The sequence below is a fragment of the Pseudonaja textilis genome, chromosome 8 (assembly GCF_049901715.1).
Source record: "Pseudonaja textilis isolate UNSWEBS1 chromosome 8, rPseTex1.2, whole genome shotgun sequence".
NCBI lineage: Eukaryota > Metazoa > Chordata > Lepidosauria > Squamata > Elapidae > Pseudonaja > Pseudonaja textilis.
The window spans coordinates 20,248,455-20,274,829 of NC_141997.1; the positions used below are offsets into that span (position 1 = coordinate 20,248,455).

A 26,375-nucleotide genomic window follows, 5' to 3' on the forward strand; every position below is an offset into this window, starting at 1 on the left:
CGCATAAAATCAGTATTCAGTCTCCATGTATGGGCATCCTCTGGGTAACTATGATGTCACCAGCAATCCTTTCAACCTGAAAGCATCTTGGTGTTTCCAACACAAAAGTGACAATGTACACCTATCTATGGGAGAATGGTGCTTGAGGTGCTGTTTGATGTTCAGCAGCATTAAATGTTACTTCATATAATTTTATCCAAACTAAAGGAGAGTTTTGTGTCTTCTCATTTTAAGTAAAACTAAGGCTTTGCTGGCTGGGGAATTTTGGGAGTTGAAGTCTGCCAGGCTTAAAGTTACCAAGGTTGGAGACCCTGATCTAGAGCACGGGTGTCCAATCTTGGAAACTTTTTGACGAATTCTAGGAGTTGAATTGGCTGGGGAATTCTGGGAGTTGAAGTCCACAGGTCTTAAAGTTGCCAGGGTTGAACACTCCTATTCTAGAGCTAGGAAATATCCTATAGAATTGGTTTCACATGGATTGCAGATAGTCCTTGATTTATGACCACAATTAAATGCAAAATTTCTGTTGCTAAGTGAGACTGTTGTGAGTTTTGCTTAGTTTTATGACCTTTCTTGCCGTAGTTGTTGAGTGGATCATTGCAGTTATTAAGTTACTAACACAGTTGTTAAGTGAATCTGGTTTCCCATTGACATTGCTTGTTGCAAGGTTGCAAAAGCTGATCACATGATCCCTGAATACTGCAACCATCATAAATATGAGTCTGTTGACAAGCATCTGAATTTTGTTCATGTGACCACGGGGATGCTACAATTGATATAAGTGTAAAAAATGATAATGTCATTTTTTTCAGTATTATTGTAACTTTGAACAGTCACTAAACAAACTGTTTTAAGTCAAGGACTACTTATAGCTAGGTAAAATGTGCAGAATGAGGACTCCTCCTTTCTCTATTGTTGGGGAAGAAGAGTCTGGTCAAAGCATTTTCTTTTTCCAGGGAGATAGGAGGTAGTAGTGGAAGTATTTTCCACATAACCAGAAACTATTACACTTAGACAGGAAGGAGGTAAGGCAGTATACTCCTTCCAGCCAAGATGTCCATTCATTGCAAACATATAATGATCAGTGAACAGTCATAAGGATAATGATAGTTATATACTATGTTAACTTACTGAAACCATTTGATACTATAGACATTATGCCATCTTGCTAAAAAGGAAATAACTTACTTAATTGCTATCTTTAAATCAGAAGTGAACTTGCAGCTCTACCATTTTAATCAGCATTTTTGTGTACAATAAATGAAGGCAACACACCTTTAATTCTTTCGGTGGCCACCACCTAGGTCATATACACTGCTCAAAAAAATAAAGGGAACACAAAAATAAGACATCCTAGATCTGAATGAATGAAATATTCTTATTAAATACTTTGTTCATTACATACATAGTTGAATGTGCTGACAACAAAATCACACAAAAATTATCAATGGAAATCAAATTTAGCAACCCATGGAGGTCTGGATTTGGAGTTACACTCAAAATTAAAGTGGAAAAAAATACTACAGGCTGATCCAACTGTGATGTAATGTCCTTAAAACAAGTCAAAACGAGGCTCAGTAGTGTGTGTGGCCTCCACGTGCCTGTATGACCTCCCTACAATGCTTGGGCATGCTCCTGATGAGGTGGCGGATGGTCTCCTGAGGGATCTCATCCCACACCTGGACTAGACCATCCCCCAACTCCTGGACAGTCTGCGGTGCAATGTGGCATTGGTGGATGGAGCGAGGCATGATGTCCCAGATGTGCTCAATTGGATTCAGGTCTGGGGAACGGGAGGGCCAGTCCATAGCATCAATGCCTTCGTCTTGCAGGAACTGCTGACACACTCCAGCTACATGAGGTCTAGCATTGTCATGCATTAGGAGGAACCCAGGGCCAACCGCACCAGAATATGGCCTCACAAGGGGTCTGAGGATCTCATCTCGGTACCTAATGGCAGCCAGGCTACCTCTGGCAAGCACATGGAGGGCTGTGAGGCTCCCTAAAGAAATGCCACCCCACACCATTATTGACCCACTGCTAAACCGGTCATGCTGGAGGATGTTGCAGGCAGCAGAACATTCTCCTTGGCGTCTCCAGACCCTGTCAAATCTGTCACATGTGCTCAATGTGAACCTGCTTTCATCTGTGAAGAGCACAAGGCGCCAGTGAAGAATTTGCCAATCTTGGTGTTCTATGGCAAATGCCAAACGTCCTGCACGGTATTGGGTTGTAAGCACAACCCCCACTTGTGGATGTCAGGCCCTCATACCACCCTCATGGAGTCTGTTTCTGACCGTTTGAGCAGCCACATGCACATTTGTGGCCCACTGGAGGTCATTTTCAGGGCTCTGGCAATGCTCCTCCTGTCCCTCCTTGCACAAAGGCGGAGGTAGCGATCCTGATGCTGGGTTGTTGCCCTCCTACAGCCTCCTCCATGTCTCCTGATGTACTGGCCTGTCTCCTGGTAGTTCCTCCATGCTCTGGACACTACGCTGATAGAAACAACAAACCTTCTTGCCACAGCTCGCATAGATGTGCCATCCTGGATGAGCTGCACTACCTGAGCCACTTGTGTGGATTGTAGACTCAGTCTCATGCTACCACTAGAGTGAAAGCACCGCCAGCATTCAAAAGTGACCAAACCATCAGCCAGAAAGCATAGGAACTGAGAAGTGGTCTGTGGTCACCACCTACAGAACCACTCCTTTATTGGGGATGTCTTGCTAACTGCCTACCATTTGCACAACAGCATGTGAAACTGATTGTCAATCAGTGTTGCTACCTAAGTGGACAGTTTGATTTCACAGAAGTGTGATTGACTTGGAGTTAGATTGTATTGTTTAAGTGTTCCCTTTATTTTTTTGAGCAGTGTATGATTCTTTCACTTAAATTTAATGCATTTTGCATCTCTTTGTTAAAGGTAAATGGGAGGGGGTATTGTTCTGTGAATCTCCGTGTTCTGACCTTTCAAACAATATTGACATCAGTGTGCATTAATGTAATATTAATCAGCACAGGATGTATCTTTAGAATATAAATTATTAGAGCATGCAGGCATTTCTCCTTGCTATAAGTTATCACACTATAATGAATTTACACCTTATCATGTTGGCAACTTTAATGACAAGTTACAATAGGAAAACACTCTTGTAGATTAATTAGATTAATCAAGGTATTAAATGTTAACAACCAAACCTTCTGAAAAGAAAATGGTTTAAACATAATGTTTTTCACAATATTAAAATGTGTTGAAATCTATAGTAATTATTTAACTGGTGCCAAAATGCCTGAGAAAAACAGGAGTGTTTGCAAGGATGTTTTTAGTTCTACATCTAACACTATATTCTACTTTAAGATGATTTTCAATGCCCAATAATATGTTCATAATAAAACCATAGAGATGAAACATTCAGTATATATAGAAATGTCCGGCCTTATTTTATTTCTAGTCTGCCCCTTTCACTTTTACTTTTGGGGCTCTTGAATTTGTTTGGTGTTTACCTCTAAGGCATGTGGAAATTATTTTATTTTATTTTGAAATAAAGGTTCAAAAATGAAAATGAATACAAAGATATTTAATTTCAAATGTTTGCTGGATATAATTTACTTGGTAATATATACATTAGAAAACACAATATTTAATATACAAAAATAATGCCTTATTTCTATTCACTTACGCTCTTTTTGTAGGCAGGAAGACTCAACTTAGAGAAATGGCTGAATATATCTGAACATGCCTCACCAGATCAACAATATATAAGTGAACAAGGAAACCAGGAAGCAGCTTAAGTTTGCTTAATAACAGTTTACTCTGGTATATAGAAAGATGGACCAATTTCCTAGGTTTTATCGCTTAACTAAAACCTGAACCAAACATACTTCTTGAAACAGCATTATCTTAGATTTTTCAACTGGAAGATATGTGATGGATCAAAAATTATCTCAGAATAGCTGTCACAACAGCCAATAACTCTTACAGGGTCTGAGTAACTCTGTGATTGACTACAGTTTAATAACATCATTGATGAAAAGTGAAGTTAATAGAAATGGGGAAAAACAAAATCCCTTCACCTCCTACTTAGTAACACTAAGTATGGTACGTGAATATGATGAGTATCATCTATGGATGATAAATATGCTTATATGTTTGATCCCAATCCAGCTGCCAGAATAGTAGTGTGCTTGGAATCAAAATAGTTGTTCAACCCTAGTATAGTCCACAAAGTTCACCTGTCAGTTTCTATACATGTTATGTCAGTTTGTCTTCAAGAAGAAAAAGTTAATAACTATGCAATCTGACATATATCTACACAGGAGTGTAATTCTTGATTAGTATAAGAGAGATTTGAACCATAGTAACATGGAAGCACATCCTACAGAACTTAGTTATGAGAAAATAAACATCCTAGATGGGTTTCTATAGCATTATTCCTATACGTGCAGCTATATACATACAGAGATTATATTAAAATTGTATCATGGAATCTCCCTCCTTAATCAATCTGATGAAGAGCTTTTACTTCACCAGAATACTGAGTAAGCCTAAAATAGTTATTCTAATTAATAATAATTAGAATTAAAGTGCTATCACTTTATAAGGACATACAATATTTTTTGTTGCAAAAGGCTTTGAAAAATGATTCCCTAGTGGTATCTATCTGAGAATAATGATATTTACTTGTGCTTCTTCAATAAGGCATGGAGAGTTTATAAGAACTGCTGCCTAAAATTCTTACCGCAGCACTTAATAGCTAACTCATTTGTTGTGCTGCTTTATAGGCCTCTTGGACTAGGCAGAAACAATACTAGGGAAAGAAAAATTAAAAACAGCCATGCAAACTGAAACAATTTGCTCAAAACAAATTGAAATCAGCCATAAAGCTTTCTGCCCCTAGCACTGGTAGCCCTGACAAATGCAGATGAAAATGAATATATCAGAAAAAAAGCAGTGTGTGTGTGTGGAATCCTTTCTGACAGCTGCTATTCATAATTAAGAACAGATTTCATCATTAAACACTTTTTAGTTTTGTCTTCAGAAAAATAAATATACAGATGCATATGGGAAAAACTATACTACATAGCGACATATTACATAAACAAATCAAATTAGCATTTTCAGCTCTTCAGGGTTTCTTTTTTTTTTATTAGTGTAGCAGCATATCTTGCATGCATTTCCCTAGTTGGGTTGTGAAAAACCATGCTTAAATACAAAACACAAATAAAAAAACCAATCTTTTATATTTTGGGGGTTGCTATTTTTTTGTTTTGTGATAGCTTATAATGTTTCCCATGTTTGTATTGTCTAATTTTTCTTTCTTTTTTGTCTGTAAAACAAATATTTTATATATATTAAATTATACAAAGTAATCATTCATCAGAATGTATTCTTCATTTTCAAATGGAATTTTTATTTTAGCACTATTTAATTTAATTATAACTCTCAAAAATTATGGCTTTTTGGATCATACAAAAATAAAATCCTATTTATGTCTAATTAGACCTCTGTATAGACAAATATTGTTTTAAAAACATGTCCATCAAAACAATGTATACTAGAAAATAGCTTAAAATAAACTGATTAAACAGGAAAACTGGTATTAATTGTATCTTATAAACGAATCTGTATTCATAAGGTTGTGAAATATTGTGTATTTCAAAATTTATTTTCCAATATAGATGGAAAGTATAATGATGCATTTCATAGCTAGACATTCTAGGCTTTTAAAATTATGAATATTAGTTGACACACTTTCAGATTAACAAGTTTAAAACCACTTATATTTTTAAGGGTAACGAAGATTTCCTAAGTAATAAATGTTCATCCACTCCTTTATTCCTAATTAACCAAATAAGTTACGACTAGATAGTCAATATGACTAATTTATTTTTGTCTGTTGTCATATTATTATGGTCTTACAAGCTATAACCAGTATATATCCTCACTTACACTGAACATTCTCAGAATGAGCAATTTTACTTTTTCATATAGATATTTCTTTTTCACAGATATATATACTGGTACCGGCACTTTAAGGAAGTAATATTAAATCCAATTGATTTTCTCGGTATCAGCCTGCTAAGGCTACATTTTGGAAGTATGAAAGGCATCAAAATCATCTAACTTTTAAAATGTATACTTGCTTTTGAATGCTCTGTCTGTTACTGAATTGACAATCAGGAGAGTCTAAACCACCATACAATGTAATTTATTGGACCTAATGTAGTGCAAAAAACATTTACTCTCTAGTTACAAAAATAACGATTTTTTTGTGGAATTGGAAGGATTAGGTAACCACGTATCTGAATAAGCTGCAAAATATATCCACGTATCTAATGTCATCTTAAATGCATGGCCATCAAGTATGCTACATGGTAGATTTAAAGACATCCCCATCTCTTAAAGCTGTGTAAATTTTGCAGGAGTAAAATGGGTCTGTCTAGGCAATGCCACCCTATCCAGAACTAAAGATGGTATTGTTTCAGATCCGGGTAACCCCCACCCCAAACTCAAAGCTACATAGTCTTGCCCATGTTGAACCGAAGCCTGGTGTTCCTCATCCAACCTCACAGAGCCCCCAGGTATCGGAACAGAATACTAAAATCATCTCTTACTTCATCAGGGGTGAAGAATATCCATGATACCTTACCCAACAGCTACAAATGACCTCACCCAGTAGTTTCATGCATATGATAAACAGGAGTGGAGAAAGCACCGAAAGGGCATTGGTACTTACCTGATACGCCCGTTCTCTGTGAGCTGCGACGAGCATCCAGAGAGTGGGAGGTGCTTAGTCTCTGCTCGGATAGGCTGGACTTAACTGTTAGGATGCTGTTGCTCCTCCCTGGCTCCTCCCTAGCATCCCCCAGTTTTTACGAAGATGAGGTGATGCGATCCCTGCCCTCTTCTGTGATTTAGTCATTCATTGGTTTCTGTATTCTGACAGATTAGTCGTTGGCCAGAACAGGATCCCACCAGATGGATACTGGATGGGGCTGGATGCTCGTTGCAGCTCACAGAGAACGGGCATATCAGGTAAGTACCAATGCCCTCTCACCATTGAGCTGCTCCAAGCATCCAGAGAATGGGACATACCAAAGCTTGGCTTGTCCTAAGGGAGGGTCTCTGTCTGGGCTGGAGCTCCCCCACTATCCAAATGGACTCGTTGTAACACCTTCCTGCCAAAGGAGGCTTCAGCGGATGCAAAGACATCAATTTTGTAATGTCTAATAAAGGGCGATGGAGAAACCCATGTCGCTGCTCTACATATTTCTGCTATAGGGGCTTGAGTGGCCCAGGCCACTGAGGTTGCCGTGCTTCTTGTCGAATGCACCATGATGCCTCTAGGCACAGGTAATAATTGAGTCTCGTATGCTTTGGCTAATGTGGCTTTCAACCATCTGCCTATAGTTGAAGGTGAGACCTTATGCCCCTGAGTGGTTGGCTGAAAGATAGAAAAAGGGCTTCAAGTCTTCCTGAAGGGAGCTGTTCGATGTAAGTACGTACAAAGAGCTCTGCAGACATCCAGCCAGTGCCATTGATACTCTAGTTCTTGTGAAGGCCTGGGGCAAAAGTTTGGGAGAACCAGTTCTTCTGCCCTGTGGAAGGCCAAGTTGACCTTTGACCCCATGAAAGTGGGGTCTGGTCGCAGAACAACCCTGACTGTATGAAAAATACAGAGGTCCTTTCTGGCCACTAGTGCTGCTAGTTCTGAGATACATCGTGCTGATGTAATAGCAACGAGGAAGACTACTTTGTATGTGAGAAAACGGAGACTGGTAGTTTACAATGGTTCAAATGGGGCCTTTGAAAGTGCTGTGAGTACCTTATTAAGGTCCCAAGTCGGGTAATGATATACCACTGGTGGACATAGATTTGTGGCTCCCCATAGAAAACTCTTTATCCGAGGGTGGTGGGAGATGGACGTTAGACCCTGCCAGGTCACCACCGATGCAACAGCCACAACCTGTCATCTTAAGGTGTTTGGTGAGAGACCCCTGTCAAGTCTGTCTTGAAGAAACTCTAAAACTTGTGCCACTGATGGAGCAAAAGAGTCTACTTTGGATTTTGAACACCATTTATAGAAAATGTTCCATGTGGCATTATAGATGCGGCTCGTTAAGGGGCACTGAGCTGCTTGAATGGTGTTGATCACTCTAGTCGAGAGGTTCTCCTTCCTTAGATGTCGCTGCTCAATCTCCAAATGGCTAGGTGTAGCCACTGAGGGTCCAGGTGTTAGATCGGTCCCTGGGTGAGTAGAATTCTGTGAGGTGGAATTTTCCATGGGTCTTCTGTGGACAGGCCCCTCAGATTTGCAAACCATGGTGTCCTGGGCCAGAATGGTGCCACCAAGATCAGTTCCGCTTTCTCTTCCAGCATCTTTTGGACCACTTTGGGTATCAACGGGAGAGGAGGGAAGGCATATAGGAGTCCCTGAGGCCACTGGCAACCAAGGGTGTTGACATTCTCCACCCCGTGAGAAGGGTACCTCGAAATGAATCTCAGGAGCTGCACATTCAGGGGAGAAGTGAACAGATCTATAACTGATAGTCCGAACCTCTGCACTGCCACTTGAAACAGTTCCGGGTGTAGGGTCAACTGTGGCCCTGCTAAACCAGTCTGCCTGTGTGTTTGTCAGACCTGAGATATGTTCCGCTCTGATGGAACCCAAGTTCCTTTCGCCCAAAGGCACAGTCTCTCTACTTCCCATGAGTTGTTTTGAGTGGGTCCCCCTTGTCTGTTGATGTGTACTTTTGTAGTAACATTGTCTGTAAGAATGAGGATGTGTTTCCTTTGACTGTTCGGAAGGAAACTGCAAAGGGCCAGATGGACTACCCTGAGCTCTAACCAATTTATGCTGTTCAACTGCTCTGCTGCTGACCAACACCCTTGAGTTGAGAGGGCCTGGAAATGTGCTCCCCACCCGAACAGACTGGCATCTGTAATGATGGTGAGTCTGTGGGACTCTTGCAGTGGACAACCCCTGTTGATGGTTGGAACAGTCCACCAGTGCAGTGAGAGCAGGACTTTCGTTGGAACCAATATTTGGGCATTGGAGTTGCTTCGTCCCTCTCTTTGAAATGGAAGCAGGAGCAACCTAGCATGGAACCAGGCCCAGGGAATAATGGAAATACAGGAAATCATTTTCTCCAGTAATTTAGACAGATCGGCTAGAGGAACCCGTTTGAAGGATCTGATAAGCTGAGCTAAGTTCTTAATGCTCTTCTGTCTCTTGGGGGATAGAAACACCCTTCCTTCAATTGTGTCTATTATCGAACCCAGGTGAGCTAGGCATGTGGAGAGAGACAATTGACTCTTTGCCCAATTAATGGAGAAACCATGATGTTGTAGGGTTTGCAATGTAATTTGAGTATCCAATTCTGCCTGCTTGGATGAGGAAGATAATATCAAGATGTCATCCAGGTAGCACTGGAGTCTCACAGAAGCGATGCTAAGGTGAGTGGCCAGGGCTGCCAGAACCTTTGTAAAAGTCCTGGGGGCAGATGACAACCCAGAAGGCAGAGCGATGTATTCAAAATGCTGGTTGTTGTAGCAGAACCTGAGAAACTTGGTGTGTGAAGGTCAGATTGGTATGTGTAAGTAGGCCTCTGTTAAATCGATGGAAGTTAAAAAGTCACCCTTTCTTAGCTAAGCAGAATGGATTGTAACGTACTCATTTTAAATTTGCGATAGAGTATGGTTAAGTCATTTTAAATCTAGGATTGCCCCCCATCCCCCCCCCCGAACTCTGAGGGACTACAAAAAGTACTGAATAGAACCCCTGTCCCTATTGATCCCGGGATACTGGCTGGATGGCTTTGATTTCCAGTAAGTGATTGATCGCTGTCTCCATCAGATTCCATTTAACAGGATTCCTAGAAATAGGGCATTTCATGAAAAAGTTCGGGGGTGTGGAGTGGAACTCTAGAACCAGGCCAAATCTGATGGTGTCGCGCACCCAGGAATCTGATGGGGAAGATTCCCAATGGTCTGCAGAGAGTCTCAATTGTCCTCCAATGGGAGCGAGATCCCTAGATTTATCGTGGATGGAAACCTCTGTTTCCTGTCCCCCTAAAAGGGCTCTTCCCCTGTCACCCCACGAGGCCTGTCAGAGAATTTCAATCTATCGGACTGCTGGGCGCCCCTATATCCTGGAATCTAGGGGAGAATGGACCTTGATAATAGGGATGAAAGGAGCCTCTCCGAAAGGGCTGATAGTTCCTGCTGTCTGAGAGCCGAAGGAGGGAGGGGAGAATCTTCTTGCTTCTAGTCTCAATTAACAGTGGATCCAGGACAGCACCAAATAATTTGTCACCCAAAATTGGAGAGGAAGCTAGCTTCCATTTATGTTTGGAATCAGCTTGCCAATGTCTCAGCCAAAGCAAACAGCGGGCTATAATCTGTGATGCCATGGCCCAAGCTGAACATTTGACCAAATGAAAAGTAGCATCCACCGAAAACTCTGCAGCTGCAATCAATTTGGTGATGTCCTGATGAGCTCTAATATTAAAATTTGGTATGATGTCCCTCAGGTGGCAGAGCCATCTGAGGGATGTCCTTGTGAAGAAGGATGCGGCAGTTGCTGCCCTTATGGCCCATGCATCCGATTGATGTGCCTTTCTTAGAGTGATCTCAGCTTTCTTCTCCTCTGGTTTAAGGGCCTCCTCTGCCTCGGTGGGAATAGCGGGGGAGGATGCCAAAGCCACTATTGGCTTGTCTACTTTCAGGGTACTCAGGGAATCAGAGAATTCTGAAGCTAAATTGAAGAATTTTTTATTGAAACTTGTAGGGGCTGGATACACTGCTGCTGAGGTCCACTGTTTCTGGATCAGATCTGAAAACATTTGTGGAATCGGAATAACTTCGACCTCGTTAATAGGCTGTGAGAAAATCAGATCATCCGATTCTTCTAGAGATTCCAGTTGTAGAATAGAAGAAGATTTTTCAAGAGGAATCTGAACAGTTGGGGGCGAAACAGTCCCGTAAAAGTAGGTTTGGTCAGCTTGATGTCCTCATCATCAGATATGCCTCTTTCTAGGGGCCCTGCCTCCAGGGAGGTTTCACTATTGTGAACTGAGACCGCCTCTAATTGATCCATTTGATCCTCTCCTTCTCCCTCCTCCTGGAATTCGTGTGACTGTGTATTGGAAATCATAGAAAGCTCCTCTTGAGGAGGTACGTGAGGATAATGCAGGTCAGTTCTGCATAGAGATCTTACTGATTGTGAGTCGCATTCCAGCACTGGTCTCTGCCTGGCCATGATAGATTGTTGCACCCCCGCTGCGATCCCCCTGTGGATTGCCAGCTCCATCCATGCTTTCATTGTTTCTGGAATCTCGTCTGACAGCAACTCCTCCTGACGTAGGCCCGCTGCTGTCAGGGTGAAAGTCACCTCAGGGGCTTGACATGAAACTTGAACTCCTGATGAGGCCTGGACAAAATTAGTAGGCCTAGCAGGCATGGACATATCTAATGCTACTGGGGTGGGTTGATGCTGATGCAGTGGCGTGGGGGGGAAGGCTGGGAAGACCATTCAGCCTCTCTAGTGCGTTTATCCATTTTCCTTTCCAGCGCCTTTTGGCGTCAGGTAGCATCTTTCTGTGCTGCCTTTGAAGGACCCTTAGCTTTTTTGGACTTATCATGGGTCCATGCCTTAGTGACACCTCTGCTTGCCATTGTACTTGTTTAATTTCCTCAACAATGAGGAATCTGTAATAGGTTTGATAGATAGATAGATAGATAGATAGATAGATAGATAGATAGATAGATAGATAGATACACACACACACACACACACACACACATATATATACACACACACACACATATACATATATACACATATATACATATATACACATACATACATAAATACACACACACACACACACACACACACACACACACACGTTTTCTTAAGCTTTTGCAGGTATTTACATGTATGGTATTCAGCTTTGTTCGGGTATTTTCCCATGTCATTATAGTTGTGCTTTTAAAGTTGTAGCAACGTTTCGGCAGAATCTCATCTGCCATCATCAGGCTTCTGTATATATACTGTCTATACTTCTGTAAATATACTGTATATATTCTGTGTATGTACTGTAATATAATATATATATATATTTCTCCTGTGAGGGCAGCCAACAACAACAAAGGTTTTTATCTCCCCGAAACCAGAGCAAAGGGAGTTAAATGTCCTTATTTCCCTCTGTAACTGCACAGTGTGCTTAGAGGTGATTAAAGCCTCTCACAGGGTACTGGCGAACCAGTGAATGGCCCCATGATGCAACGTGGAAAACATGGAAAAATGGCGGTGTCCGTTAAAAAGTGCGCCAAAATGGTTTGCAGGCCCCTAAGGAAAATGGCGCTGGCCTTATTTTTTTTAGGCGCGAACACAGCAGCAGCCTCTGCTGCTCAGCCCGTCTGATAAAAAAGCTACTGTGTGACTGAGCGGTGAGGAGGGGGTAAGAGAGGCTCCGATGCCCCCACCCCTTTACTGCATTCTCCAAGGGAAGGAAATCAGCACTGGCAAAATGAATTAGAGACAAATAAGCAGGCTTCCTTAAAAGCGGCTTGCAGGTCGAATCACGATGGCAAGGCAAAGGCATTTGGCAAAGAAATGTAAAACAGCGTTCTCTCCCAGAGAAGCAACTGCTGTGACCAGGGAAATCCCCAAACCCCTGAGGCTGCTAAAGTGGCCAGATCACCAAGGTGATCTGCTTTCTGTCGTTCCGACTGCTTTCTTGCCAATTGCAGTCAGAACTTAGTAAATAGAAACCTAAATTTGGAAATCTGTTCTGATCAAACTAATTCAAACCTTTAAATCCTGCTCCGGCCAAGGATAAGCTGCCTATCACACCAAAGGCTGAGCTAAAAAATGGGGGATGCTAGGGAGGAGCCAGGGAGGAGCAACACTGTCCTAACAGTTAAGCCCAGCCTATCCGAGCAGAGACTAAGCACCTCCCACTCTCTGGATGCTCGGAGCAGCTCAATGGAAAATCTTGTGGCACTCCACAATGTAAGGAGCCAAGGACAGGATCTTTCATTCCAGATCAACTCTGACTGGAACTGGTTACAAAGGAAGAAGGAGAACTAACGCTCTTGCAGCCAGTCCAGAAGGATACCATGGTCATTGAAGGCTACAAGGAGACCAAGTAGAGTAAAGATGAATGCATTTCCCACATGTTGCATCCACCAGAGGCCATTTAAAAGCAAGACCAATGTTGTTTCAGTTCCGTACCCAAGCCTGACTGAAAGGTGTCCAGATAATCTGTTTCATGAAGCTGCTGTGCCATTATGTTCTCTAAAAGGGATACTGGACAAAAAATATTCTCTTGAGAAGAAGTGAATCAGCATTTTTTTAAGTGGTGGAGAACCATCAAATCCCAACCACACATTGTCTCACAGGAAACCTTATCCAGCCAGGAGGGGGGATTGGTCTAATAAGAAGGTGACCAAGCTTACAGATATGAAGACTCTGTTGACTTCCTCAGATCCAACAGGTTCACAGTCGACCCGTATAACAGTGTTGGTCTGCATTCCAGGCACCTCCACTGGATCTGTACTGGCATCTAATCTAAGCAGTTTCATCATACCCAAGAAGGTTCAGATCATCCTGAACAGGGGTACCATGGCTATATCTGTATCTCCATTTCTTCTGTATCTATACATCTGTATCTATATATCTACATCTACATCTTTCCCCTACTGATGAACAAATTCAATCCTGAATCTTAAAACAAACTAATTTAATTAGATGGCTTCACAAAACATTTGGAGCACAAACTAAACAAATCTGCAATTAGGGAAATGAATTTCTTGTCCCAGTTAAGAGTGGGCTCTTCTTCCACCTCTTAAATCCTGAAAATGAGTGGACTCCCCATTTCCCAAGTTGATTAAGGTAAAGCACATGCCCTATCAGCAAAGATCACTTCCTGCTTTTCCACAGTCCAAAGGGCAAGCAAGTTTTACTTTATCAGCAAGTAGAATGCAAGCTTTAACAGAAAACTGGTCACACATCCCTCACTTTTTTTCTGTACTTCTACTTCTAGGCCATGATAACAACCCATAATATTGACAAATGTAGTTTCTAGCCAGCCACAGCAGCAAAAAACCTATGCCAACAAGATAATGAAGCATAATGAGGTTAATGAGGGCTTAAATTTGTCAGGCATCACAATATAGCTTGCAGTAAATCTGGACTTTTTAGACACACAAGCCCTTATTGAGAAACAGATTTACTTAGACGAAATCTCTCAGATTCTCTCAGCTAGATTAGTCTCATTACTTCTGTCAAGAATGAAGCCAAGCACACAAAGATGATTTATCCTCTGTAGTGCAGGAAGTCAAAGCCTTTATTTCATCTATGTTTCAGACTTTAAAGTCCAGCCTCTTTATCTCATATTTCCAAGATAATGGATGTTTGGTGGTCCTGGGTGACTCAGAAAAGTTTAATAATAATGCTCCCCAGTTCAGGAACTGCTCTGTTCCTAACAGGATGATGCCAAAATGATAAATCATGCATTATGTCATGACATAAGCTCTATCCATTGTACATGAATTGCAGCATTGAACACAACTAAATAAACAGTAGAGTTTTTGATATAATGTATGTTTTGTCACATTCCCCTGAACTTCAGTTCTATAGTTCAGTGGCTTAGTTACTGGATGATAAAGCTTAATTAACAGTTTTACTACCTCATATTATTCTGCTACATCCTTCATAGGGTGAAATTAAACCTATCCTTTGAAAAAGGGTTATTCAGCTTTCTACTCCATCAGATTGAGACTCATGGGTCATTCAGAAAACTCAACATTCAAGCCTTTATATATTTAATGAATACTTCATACACACAAATCTGTTCCAGGTTTATTTCTAGTACAAGAAAAGATAGACACCAAATATATGCAATTTATTAAAAGCAAACATTCTTTACTTACATATGACAAAAGGTATCTCAACAAGAGATGAGAAAAACGGTGACATCTTTTCTTATCAAATTCAGCTACTCCATCTTAAAGACAACTTATTAATACCTTAATATTGTATGATTATCCCAACACTCTAAAGAAGATGGAGATGAAGGATGCTATCAAATGGCGGAAAGATGCACAAACAATTCTGATAATGAATTCCATTATCCATTTTGAATACTAGGCTTTCTTTCCTGCTTCAGGTCCAGGCTCTGTCTCAAAATCTCTTTCTCTCTGATTAATCCAAGCTCTCATATTTCCAAGAGCATCTTTGAATTTCAACTGTTCATGGTAGGATCAGATAACTGTCTTATCCAGCTTTATTAATAGAGTAGAGTAGAGTAGAGTAGAGTAGAACAGAACAGAACAGAACAGAACAGAACAGAACAGAACAGAATAGAATACTTTATTGGCCAAGTGTGATTGAACACACAAGGAATTTGTCTTGGTGCATAAATACAAAAATTATCTTTCCTTATCTAGTTTTCTCTTTTACTTAGCACTACTGCTTTGTTGCATCTTCATTCTTGAAAATCTCAAGTCTGAATTTCTGATTGATTAAGGCAGTTTGGTTTTTGTCACTTACACAACTTCAATACCAAAATAGCTATTCCATTATTTCTGCTACCCTACATAGGGTGGTTATTTCTGCCTAACTACATGAGAAAAAGATATATTGTATTTACTACTATATCTTAATGGCTCCCTCACATACATTTTCACCAGTGACTTACCAGATTAACCATACATGAAATGGATTTTAAGAAAAATCTCATATCATCTCGATCCAACTTCAGTAGGAACAAGAAGTCAAGACTCTGCCCTGCTACAGGTAGGGTATTTTGGAGATTACAGATTACAGCTGCTTTGCTGGCTGAGGAACTCTGGGAGTTGAAGTCCACAAGTCTTAAAGTTGCCAAGGTTGGAGACACCTGCCATAAAGCTCAAAGCTCTATCATTCTAACATACAATTCAAGCTGCTGACTTTAAAATTTATAGCTGGGACCTAGGAATCTTCTCCAGCCAAAGTTGATCTATTCAAGGTATTCCTCCTGTCAAAAACTACTAATATTCTTATGTTGTTATGTAGTAAAAGAACTAAAGCCAGGAATGTTATTTTTTAATTGTTGCACCAATTCTTTGGTACAGCTGCCCTCTTGAGACTACCTCCTTTTGTGAACATTTCCCAGAAGTTAATGAAAACGGAGCTTTTCTAGAATGTTGTGTGGAATTGATACATTAGCAATCACAGTATGTGTTTTCTGACATCTTGTGACATTGCTCCATGTGTTTTGTGTTACCCATGGAGATTATGGTTAGATTTGCCAGGATACCAATTTAACAAATATTTTATAAACAATCCTTCTTCAGACTTTTCTTAAAATAGATATTATTTTTATATTCAGTTACTTGGTCTTGGATACATTTGAAGCAGAAGTTGTTAAAATAATTGTATAATATATATATACTTTAGGCAGCTACGTCTGTGTAGATGGTACAATCACTAGCGATTAGAAAACCCCTCTGTTTGTATGGAAAAATCTGCTTACCTTTAACTGAAGCTATAGTTATTTTTCTAACCCTATGAGCCACCATACCAATAGTAGTAATTAAGCTACTGTTTCATTAGTGCCATCCTGTAGACAAGCAATGTGGTAAAGCATAATTACCTGCAAATGGTTAATGCCAAGATTTTAATAAGCACTTGCTGGCAAAGAATTTTACTATCTATGCATATAATTATTGTTAGATGTATTTGTCCCTGGAGTTCTTCTAGAAAATCATTTGCAATATGGACTTGTGATATTGATGCTGTGGTGATATTGTAGGACATTTTGTAGGCCATAGAGGTAGCATAGAAATAAGTAATAATAACCTTGATATGAATAAAAGTTTAAAGGTTCATTACACTGTCAGAAATATATATATCATGTCTCTCTTTTTTTGTTAAACGTATCTCCTTTAAAGAAAAGAATCTGATTTCATAAACTACAGTATCTTTAGACCTATCTCTACCAACAGGAAAAAAAATTTTAATATTATTTCCAAATCAGAAGCAAACTGAAATTTAAAAAGGGCAAACATTGCTATTCAAGTCTCGTTATTTCATGCGACAATTTTAAATGAGAAAATATATATACAAACAAATCAAAATCAATATACAATTTTAGCAATATAACATCCTAAACTTATATAAATCCCACATTGGTCAAAAGATACTTGATGAGACTTTTAAGGTTATTAGATATCAGCAATGAAAGAATCAAGAAATATAAAATTGTGCAGCAAAAATACCATTCCCTTCTCCCTAAAATGAGAAAGCTTGTTTTTCTCTCTTTCATGACCTGGAAAAAGACTATGTAGTATGTGTTTCACATAATGTTAAAAAATGTGTTCTTGCGTATCCTGGTCTGTTGCCTTCAATAAAGGTTCATTGCATTTTGCACAGAAAAACTTTCTCTTTCAAATCACATAAACAAAGCAAGGGCTCTCTTAATGTCCTAGACCACATGCGTGTGAGAGCAGCCAGGTCTTCAATGACAAGAAAAAGGCTAATAGTGTCAAAGCTATCTGGATCTCTGGGGGATTGCTGTTCCCCAGGGCAGATACAGTGACAGAGAATGCACGATACCAAGTCCATCCATTCTGGAGGGATGAGCAGAAACAAACCAGTCCTGCAAATGACTTGGATTTGTAGGCAGCAACAAGCATCTTGAATTGGGAGCCAGTGCAGCTTGCAAAGCTAGAGGTATTAACAGAATAACAGAGTTGGGAAGAACCTTGGAGGTCTTGTAATTCAAAACTCATATCATATCAGACAAATGGTTGTCCAATCTTGTTTTAAATACCTCCAGTGTTGTAACACCCATAACTTCTGGAACCAAGTCGTTCCACTGATTAATTTTCTCACTGTCAGGAAATTTCTTCTTAGTTCTAGGTGGCTTCTCTCCTTGATTAGTTTCCATCCATTGCTTCTTGTCCTGCCTTCAGGTGATTTGAAGAATAGTTTGACACTCTCTCAATAGTTTGGAGGCTTCTCAAATACAGGAACACTGATATCATGTCACCCCCCGGTCCTTCTTTCCATTAAACTAAACATAACCAATTCCCCAGGGGTGGGATTCAAATTTTTAAACAACCGGTTCTGTGGGCATGGCTTAGTTGGTGGGCATGGCTTGGTGGTCATGTGACTGGGTGGACGTGGCTTGGTGGTCATGTTATTGGCTGGGCGTGGCCAACTCAATATCCCTTACACGCATCTCCTCGCCTGGCCTCTCATGACTGAAGGGATGCTGCAACAGACGTAAGTATGAAAAATGGTCATAAATCACTTTTTTCAGTGCCACTGTAACTTTGAATGAAGTACCAGCAAAGGAGGGGGAAAAAATTCCAGAGAAGTTCCTGAGTCAGGAAGTCTAGTCCTGCCAAAAATGTAATAAGGGTTAACGGAGAGGCAGTTTCTGTAAGCAACACCAGAATGTTTCCTTCCTGCCTTCCTTACAGGATTAGGCCAGTAATTTCTTCAAACAACTGGTTCTCCGAACTGCTTAGAATGTTAACAACTGGTTCTACCGAATAGATGCAAACTGGTAAAATCCCACCTCTGCAATTCCTGTAACCATTTTTTATATGTTTTAGCCTCCAGTGCACTAATCATCTTTGTTACTACTCTCTGTACTCCTTGAGTCTTAACATCTTTTTATGTCATGGCAACCGAAACTGATGCAATATTCCAAGTGTGGTCTTATCAAGGCATTATAAAGCGGTACTAACACTTCACATGATCTTGATTCTACCTCTCTTTTCATGCAGCTTAGAACTGTGTTAGTTTTTTTGGCAGCTGCAGCACACTGCTGCCTCATATTTAAATGCCTATCCATTAGGATTCCAAGATCTCTCTTGCAGTTATTGAATATATTATTACTATTACATGGGTGTATTCTGAACAAGTAATTTCAGAATGCTCTGCAAGCATGGGCAGTAATCCAAACAAGATGTGACAAAAGGATGAGTGGCTATAAATAAGGCTTCAAGAAACAGGCACTATGCAAAAGGCAAAGTTATGCAAAGGTTTGATAAACATTCTGTGCCTTAATCTGCTTCTTTCATATTGCTAACTTAATTACCTACTTTAATAAAGAGTTGCTGACAAGTATTTAGGAAAGCAGCTTATGAAATGAAATTTCTGAAATTGATGACATAGCTAACGAAGCTGATGAATACATCAGTAAGTGTGACAATAAAAGGTAGAAAACCAAATATTATTTCAGCCACAACTGAAACAAGTGTATCTGACCACCTCCAATTAGCCACTCTCCAGATATCATGGAATTACAACTTTTCAAATCCATAGCAAATTTCCAAAATTCCTTCACACTGTAACCACACTTATATCCTTAGTTTAATATACATTTTAATTAAGGTAATAGTTTAAATCAAGCATGTATACCTTATTTTTAAAATATTTTTAATTACATGTTTATTATTTATATAAATAATTCAAGGTAGCAAACATATCTAGTATTCCTTTCTCCTCCTAGTTTTTCTAAGCCTGGTGCCTCAACCCCTGGACCAAACTGGTGTTCTGATTTCTCCCTCAATTAGAAAAACAACTGAGGTTAAAAACTGAAAAGCCACAATCACTATTTTTAATATCTAGTTAAATGTGGTTACTTAGAAGACCCTAGCTTACTGGGTCATCAAATGAAACAATGAATTTATATAGAAAATTAATTATCAAAATTTATTTTCACATTGAATTAGAACAATCTAAATGACTGATTATATTTGTACTTGGTTCAACTATTTTTATATTCTTTGCCATCAGTTTTAAAACAATTGTCATTAAGTATTTTTAATTGAAATTTTTTAAAAAGTATAGAACAAACAATGAATAAAACAGATTTCAAAAAGATAATATACAACTGTTCAACAGATAATATAATTAATTTATATTGACAAGTAAAACAAAATCAAAGTTAAATATTACCATATTAAATTGATATAAATTAACTAAATAATTTAGTTAAACATACATTTATTTATTACATACACCAAACTGCCAAATTGCAGGCAGCTGGCAGTCAATAGAAGTAGCCTGCAATACTGCATTCTAACCACTGCGGCTCATATACAATACAATACTAGAAAACAGATTTTTCTCTATGTCCTATTTTCTTTTCTATTCAGTACATCATTCTAATAATATATTTTGTAAACTGCTTACAGTAAAATTCTACACAAGAAACAGCAACACTTGAATTGAAAGGCTATAATTTATACTGAGAAGTAGGATAATTTTTGAAAGGTGGAGGATATTTGAGTATGCATTCTGATTAATACTGATGAAAATGACTCAAATCACATCTTGAATAAACATTCAAAAATTAATTTAATGAAATATACTTCTTGTATTTAATATTTAAAGATATTTCACTACATTAAATTTTAGAAATTGTTATGATTAATTTTATGTCAAGCTACCAAGAACCTTCTGGAGCTGATTAACTATATTAAACACAGAATAGATCTCTCGAGGAAATCAAGCTTTCCTGCAAATTTAAAAGTAATATCCTGTGATTTGTATTCAAATGCTATTTCCTGTGATTCATTGTACTGAAATCAACTTAATGAACTGAAGATATATCAGGTTCCTGAGATTAAAAAAAATTAAGAACTTAAACACTGCAGAAATAACTATATTTTTAAAAGCCTACTGTTTAAGATCAGATTTAAAGCAATATTATGTCAATTCAACATGCTTAAATCTAGGAAACCGAAACTACAGCTAAAGCCTTAGCAGATGTACTTAGGATCAGTGAGGGTTTGAGCAATCACAGATTGTGTTTGCCATACTAAATTGTATTTTTCTTGGCAACAACAGAACTTTAACTATAGAAATAAAAAGTAATAAATGCATACTTTACATACAACATCTGAAAGGATATACATACCCTATGAGTGGAAAGATCACAGATTAATACTATCCTTGCTATGTAAGTTCCTTCTGACAAATCTGTCTGTATATCTGGCTTCAAAATAACTTGCTATTTTCATCATACCTGCCTCCAGAGTAATCTGTATTTGCCATTATGACTTTGTGACTCCTACCTAGAAAATCCTTGGGTATTGTCATAACATTTGATGATGCATTTTGGCTGTGTGATTTGATTCAATTTAAAAGTATTCATTTGGAGAAATGGATTTTTAAAAATTAACCTAACTTGTACTTAGCTCAGTTCATGTTTTTCTCTTTTCTTATGGCTTCTTTCAGGAGTGAACTCCCAGCAATCTATTCCAAGGCCAATGGCAGTCCTCAAATATGAAGATATTACCCATTTCTAATGTAAATCCTTGTTGGCTCTATATACAATAGTTCCATTTTTTAAAAAACCCAATTCACTAAAAGTCATTTACCAGAAACTCTTAAAAAGAGGTCAAATCAGAGCCATCTTTTCACAGAAATGTGAATAGTTAAACAATTGCACAGTTTATAAAATACATAAACCATTAAGAATGCACAACTCTATTATATCAAAATATTGATTATAGTGTGTTTTTGCCACTTACAATTTGAGTCATAAAACACTGGAAATGAAATTCAAAACATTCTTCCTGAAAGGAAAAGGCTACATGGGATATCACCCTAAATATCTGAAAAGTTATTCTTTATTGGTTTGTTACGAAAGGTGCATCATAATTAAACTTACCTCTTCTTGCTTGGAAATGCCACACTTCGTCATTTTTGACTTGGTCCTAGCTGATTCATTTTTAACAGAAGACATCTCTCTGTATGAGGTGCAGAGCATGCTATTTTCGTCCGGCACCTTTAGTCTTGGAGATTTATCAGGAGCCTGATCCTGACCATCCATTGGCCTCACATAAGCGGTTGGTTTCTGCTGAATTATATTTGGTTTTGAAGTAAGTGCAGGATGAAAATTTTGTACACAGTGTCCATTGCTATGAATAGCTGGTCTTTCTTGAGTCTGGACTCCAGTCTCTGTGGCACAGCTCAATTTTGACTGCTGTTGTGTTTGAACGTTTTCTACAATTAAGGATGCTATAGGACCTTGAATAGCACTGGATGAAGATGATGGTGAAGGACTGTGTACATAATGCATAATCTTTTCCAAGCTGCTCTTTTGGTTAGCTATTTTGAAATCATTACTCTGTGAATCTGACAATCCATGCCTATGCTTGCCCACCCTCTGCTGATTTTCCAAGCAACGCCCAGATTTCTGCCAACCTAATGTTGCATTCTTGCTTAGCTGTCCAGAAAGTGCCACTGGCAAAGAAGACTGAGGACTGCAAACAGAAGTCTGAGTGTGAGTCATAGTTTCAGCAGCAAAGTGCTCCTCCATTTTGTTCATAGATGCCTGTGACATACAGGCTTTTGGAACACCAACAAGCTGGCTTTGATTGGAGTGATCGGTCAACAATTCTTTCATTTCATCGTAGTTACCCAGTGTATTCTGGATACGACTAGACAATTCATCCCCCTTATTCGTCTGCAAAGGAAATAATCAAAATAAATAAAAGGTCAAGAAATAAAATTACTGAAAATCATGAACATGCAGTAATTTTGTAGTGCAGGATTGATGATGTTAAAAATACAGGTTATTGGTTGAGACTATCTAATAATTCTATTTATTCTGAATGTGGGTAAGTATTAGACAGGGAACATAGGTTAAATAAGTCACATAGATCTATTGCCCTACAAACTCATAGTATTTATGTATTTGTAAATAAATTCAAACTTTAAAGACCAATGTAACAGCAGTAACGTTATATAGTTATTCAGGTTAAAGACCTGAAATCTGTATGTCTCTAATATGCTATGTAATTTTTACTTTATTGATGTTCTCAAAATGCAGCTGTTTTGATTAATTTATGTTTCAAGATATTGTATAACTCACAATACAGATTAGCTACATATGTTGTGAAAACATAGTGTAACTTTCCAGTTCAAAGGAATCCTAGCTCAGGTAAATATATTTCTTTGTAACCCTTCATTTTTCAAGCAATTAATAAATAAATATTTATTAAATAATAAATTCACTCTGAGAAACACAGAGCCAAAGACACAGGCCTGAAGATGATGAATGAGACTTCATCGAAACGTTGCCTAGATACTTCCAATCTTACACGGGAGAAAACCTGAATAACCAAAGATCCACATACTAATACCCGCAAGAACCTCAGAAAAAAATATATATATAAATACACACACACACACACACACACACACACACACACACACTTTAAATACAGGTAGTCCTTGAGTTACAAATGTAATGGAGCCTACCAATTACATTCGTAACCTGAGAATTTGTTGGATCACGTAAAATGAATGTGAAAACTCCCCGTTTTTGCCCACGTATTTGCTAATCAAATGTGCAGGTCGTTAAGTGCACATGAGGGGGTGGGGGGGATAGGCAGGATGAATGTTGCAGTGCCTCTGCAGTCATTTGTAAGGGTGAACAACTGTCATGGTGCTGAACATTCATAACTTCGGAACTGTGTCGTAAGTACTTGGGGGAGGGGTATTATTGCATAAGTTTAACAGTCACCAAATGAACTGTCGTAACTTGAGGATTACCTGTATGTAAGTAGTATTTATTACATAAATAGTGAAAAGCATCCTACTGACCTGCCTATTTTATAGATTTAAACATTAACTAATTCTCTAGTTATAATTTAAGTAACAAGATGCCCTTTCTTTGGCTAAAGGTAATAGCAAAGGTTCCCCTGTCCAGTCATATCTGACTCTAGGAGGTGGTGCTTATCTCTGTTTCTTAGCTGAGGGAGCCAGCATTTTCTGAAGACATTTCTGTGGTTATGTGGTCAGCATGCTATCCGCCAAAGTGCATGGAATGCTGTTACCTTCTCACCAAAATGGTATTTATTTATCTACTTGCATTTTCATGCTTTCAAATTGCTACAGGGGCAGGAGCTGAGGCAAATAATGGAAAGTCATTCCACTGCGTAGCACTCAGGTCTCGAACCTGTGCTGCCAGCTTTCCATCTGACAAACAGTGTCTTTAACCGCCTGTTAGTTTTGTGTAATACATCTTAAGAAGTAGGTTCTGCTGCTGTGATGTATCATTGGTGTTTAACACCAGAAAAGTCAGGGGTGTCAAACTCAAGGCCCACAGGACAAATCTGGCCCATGGGATGCTTAGATCTTGCCCATGGTGCCTCCCTGGAAACAGTGAAGGAATGGCTTATGGTGTCCCTGCCAGTGAAAACAGAGTTCAGGAGGGCGGTATCCTGAGCTCCATTTTCGCTGCATTTGCAGGAGGACGTCGCAGCCAAAAATGGAGCTTAGGAATCTGTTTTTGCTGGCAGAGTTCATTGGGTCACGACAGGCACCCCCAACATGAGTGACATTGAGCTATCCTGGCCACCACCCTCCAAGGTCAAGCACAATCCTGATGTGGCCTCAATGAAATTGAGTTTAACACCCCTACAATAGGGAAAAGGAAACAACAAGAAGTTCTGTTCAAAACATAAAACAGCAAAGTTGGATGAGGCCAAGGCCTGGGAAATACAGATTCAAAGAGATGCTTGTCTTATTTGGTTAAGAAAAATATTTGATTATTCCATGCAAAAGTATATGAAAAAACAACAGCCTGAATGGAAATTTCTGGTGGATGATAATATAATCCTGCAAAAAACCAAGAATGATATAAAGTTCCTAAAAAATGGTACTAGGTTAACATTTAACTTTCTATATGCACAGTTTATTAATTTATCTGAAGGGTTTACTTTAAAAAGGGAGGGAAGATATTGATTAGGCACTATACAAGTGTAATCTCATTTTAAATCAGCTTATATTTTTCAATGCACAGGTCGTCTCAATTTATGATCACTCTTTTAATGATGGTTTAAAGATACGATGGCCTCAGAAGAAGTGATTTATGATCTGTCCTAAAATTTCAATTGTAGCAACACCCCCATGAGCAATGATTACAATTTGGATGCTTAGTAAATAACTCACATTTACAATGTTTGCAATGCCTTATTATGATTTATGACCATTCCAATTAGTTTCTGCCAACCAAAATCAATTGGTGAAGATTGATTTGTTTAATAATCAACAATTTAATTTGTTTAAATTCTGGTCCCAAGTATGTCATAGGTTGAGAAGTACCTGTGGCTGAATATATTCCAAATAACAAGCACCTAAACTTAACCGATCATTAACATAAATGCATGCTTTATGAAGTCAGTGCATTATGTGAAACTATACTTATCTATAATAATCTATTTCTACAGTTCAGTTAAGGAAAGAACATAAAATAATTAGTGCCATTGGCTTTACTGGATCGAATTATTTAATTTTGACTTATATTGTCCAAAAGAGTTAAGAAAGTGGTCACTCTCACAAGTAGCTTTGTGAGAGGAATAGCAATGTAAAACAAATTAATTAGTAATTAGGTTGCAGAAAATTATATCACATTTGGAACTGATGAGGAAATGAATCAATGTAACTTGGAAGGCACAATGAACAAAAATCTGCAAATATTAAACTCCTTTGCCTTATCAAAAATATACCTAATCTATTTCACTATTCCATAAACAAGTCAATTTAACAGATAGGAAGGATATAGTTCAGGGGTGTCAAATACAATTTCATTGAGGACCGCATCAGGGTTGTGTTTGATCTCGGGTGGCCAGGATGGACGTGGCCAGGGTGAGCATGGCCAGCTTGACATCATTCGTGTCAGTGGCACCTGTGGCCCAAACATTCTGCCAGCGAAAATGGAGCTTGGGAGGGCCACACATGGCCTTTGTGAGCTCTGTTTTTGGCTGGAACAGCCTTTTGCAACCCTCTGCCAGTGAAAATGGCGCTCCTGAAGGCCAGGCACAGCCCACGCAAGCTCCATTTTTGCTGGTAGAGGCCCCATGAGCCGGTCTTTTGCTGTTTTCAGAGCAGCCCTGTGGGCCAGATCTAAGCACTCTGTGGGCTGGATCCGGCCTGCAGACTTTGAGTTTGACACCCCTGATATAGAAATATATGAAGTATTCAATACATACCTTGTATGGTTCACTGAAGAGAGAATAACTGGTATTAAATATGCTGTCTTCATGCTGTATCTCCTGATTTCTCCTTTCCCATTCTTTTCTTCGTAGCATATTTCTGTCAAGATCATAGACACTGCACCAAAAAAGAACAAAAACTAATCAAATTTGGTGGCAGTATTTAGGTGCAAACCAAGACCCCCAAAATGCTAAAAGTTGACAAGATGATGCATTTAAAAATACCAGTTTGATCAAGGGATTTCATATACAATAAGGAAGGAAGGAAAGCTGTACCTACATAAAACATTCCCAATAAATTCCAAATATGAATGCTACAATTGTTATATGCATTAGTCCTACCTTCCAAAGTTTACAT

The 26,375-nt window shown here is 38.9% G+C and overlaps 1 protein-coding gene across 8 annotated transcripts in view; it reads right to left on the reverse strand.

The window, feature by feature from the left end:
- The window catches only part of AFF3 (ALF transcription elongation factor 3), a 229,157-nt gene that overhangs the window by 167,822 nt on the left and 34,960 nt on the right, over positions 1–26,375 (reverse strand). For all 8 annotated transcript variants that reach the window (XR_015744562.1, XM_087938471.1, XM_087938474.1 and 5 more), the window contains exons 2-3: positions 26,015–26,135; positions 21,685–22,482 (exon numbers count right to left, since the gene is read on the reverse strand). Coding sequence is in view for 7 of the 8 variants with exons in the window: in XM_087938471.1 (XP_087794597.1) it covers positions 21,685–22,482; positions 26,015–26,135 (919 nt within the window). In the remaining variant the exon portion in view is untranslated. The remainder of the gene's footprint in view (positions 1–21,684; positions 22,483–26,014; positions 26,136–26,375) is intronic.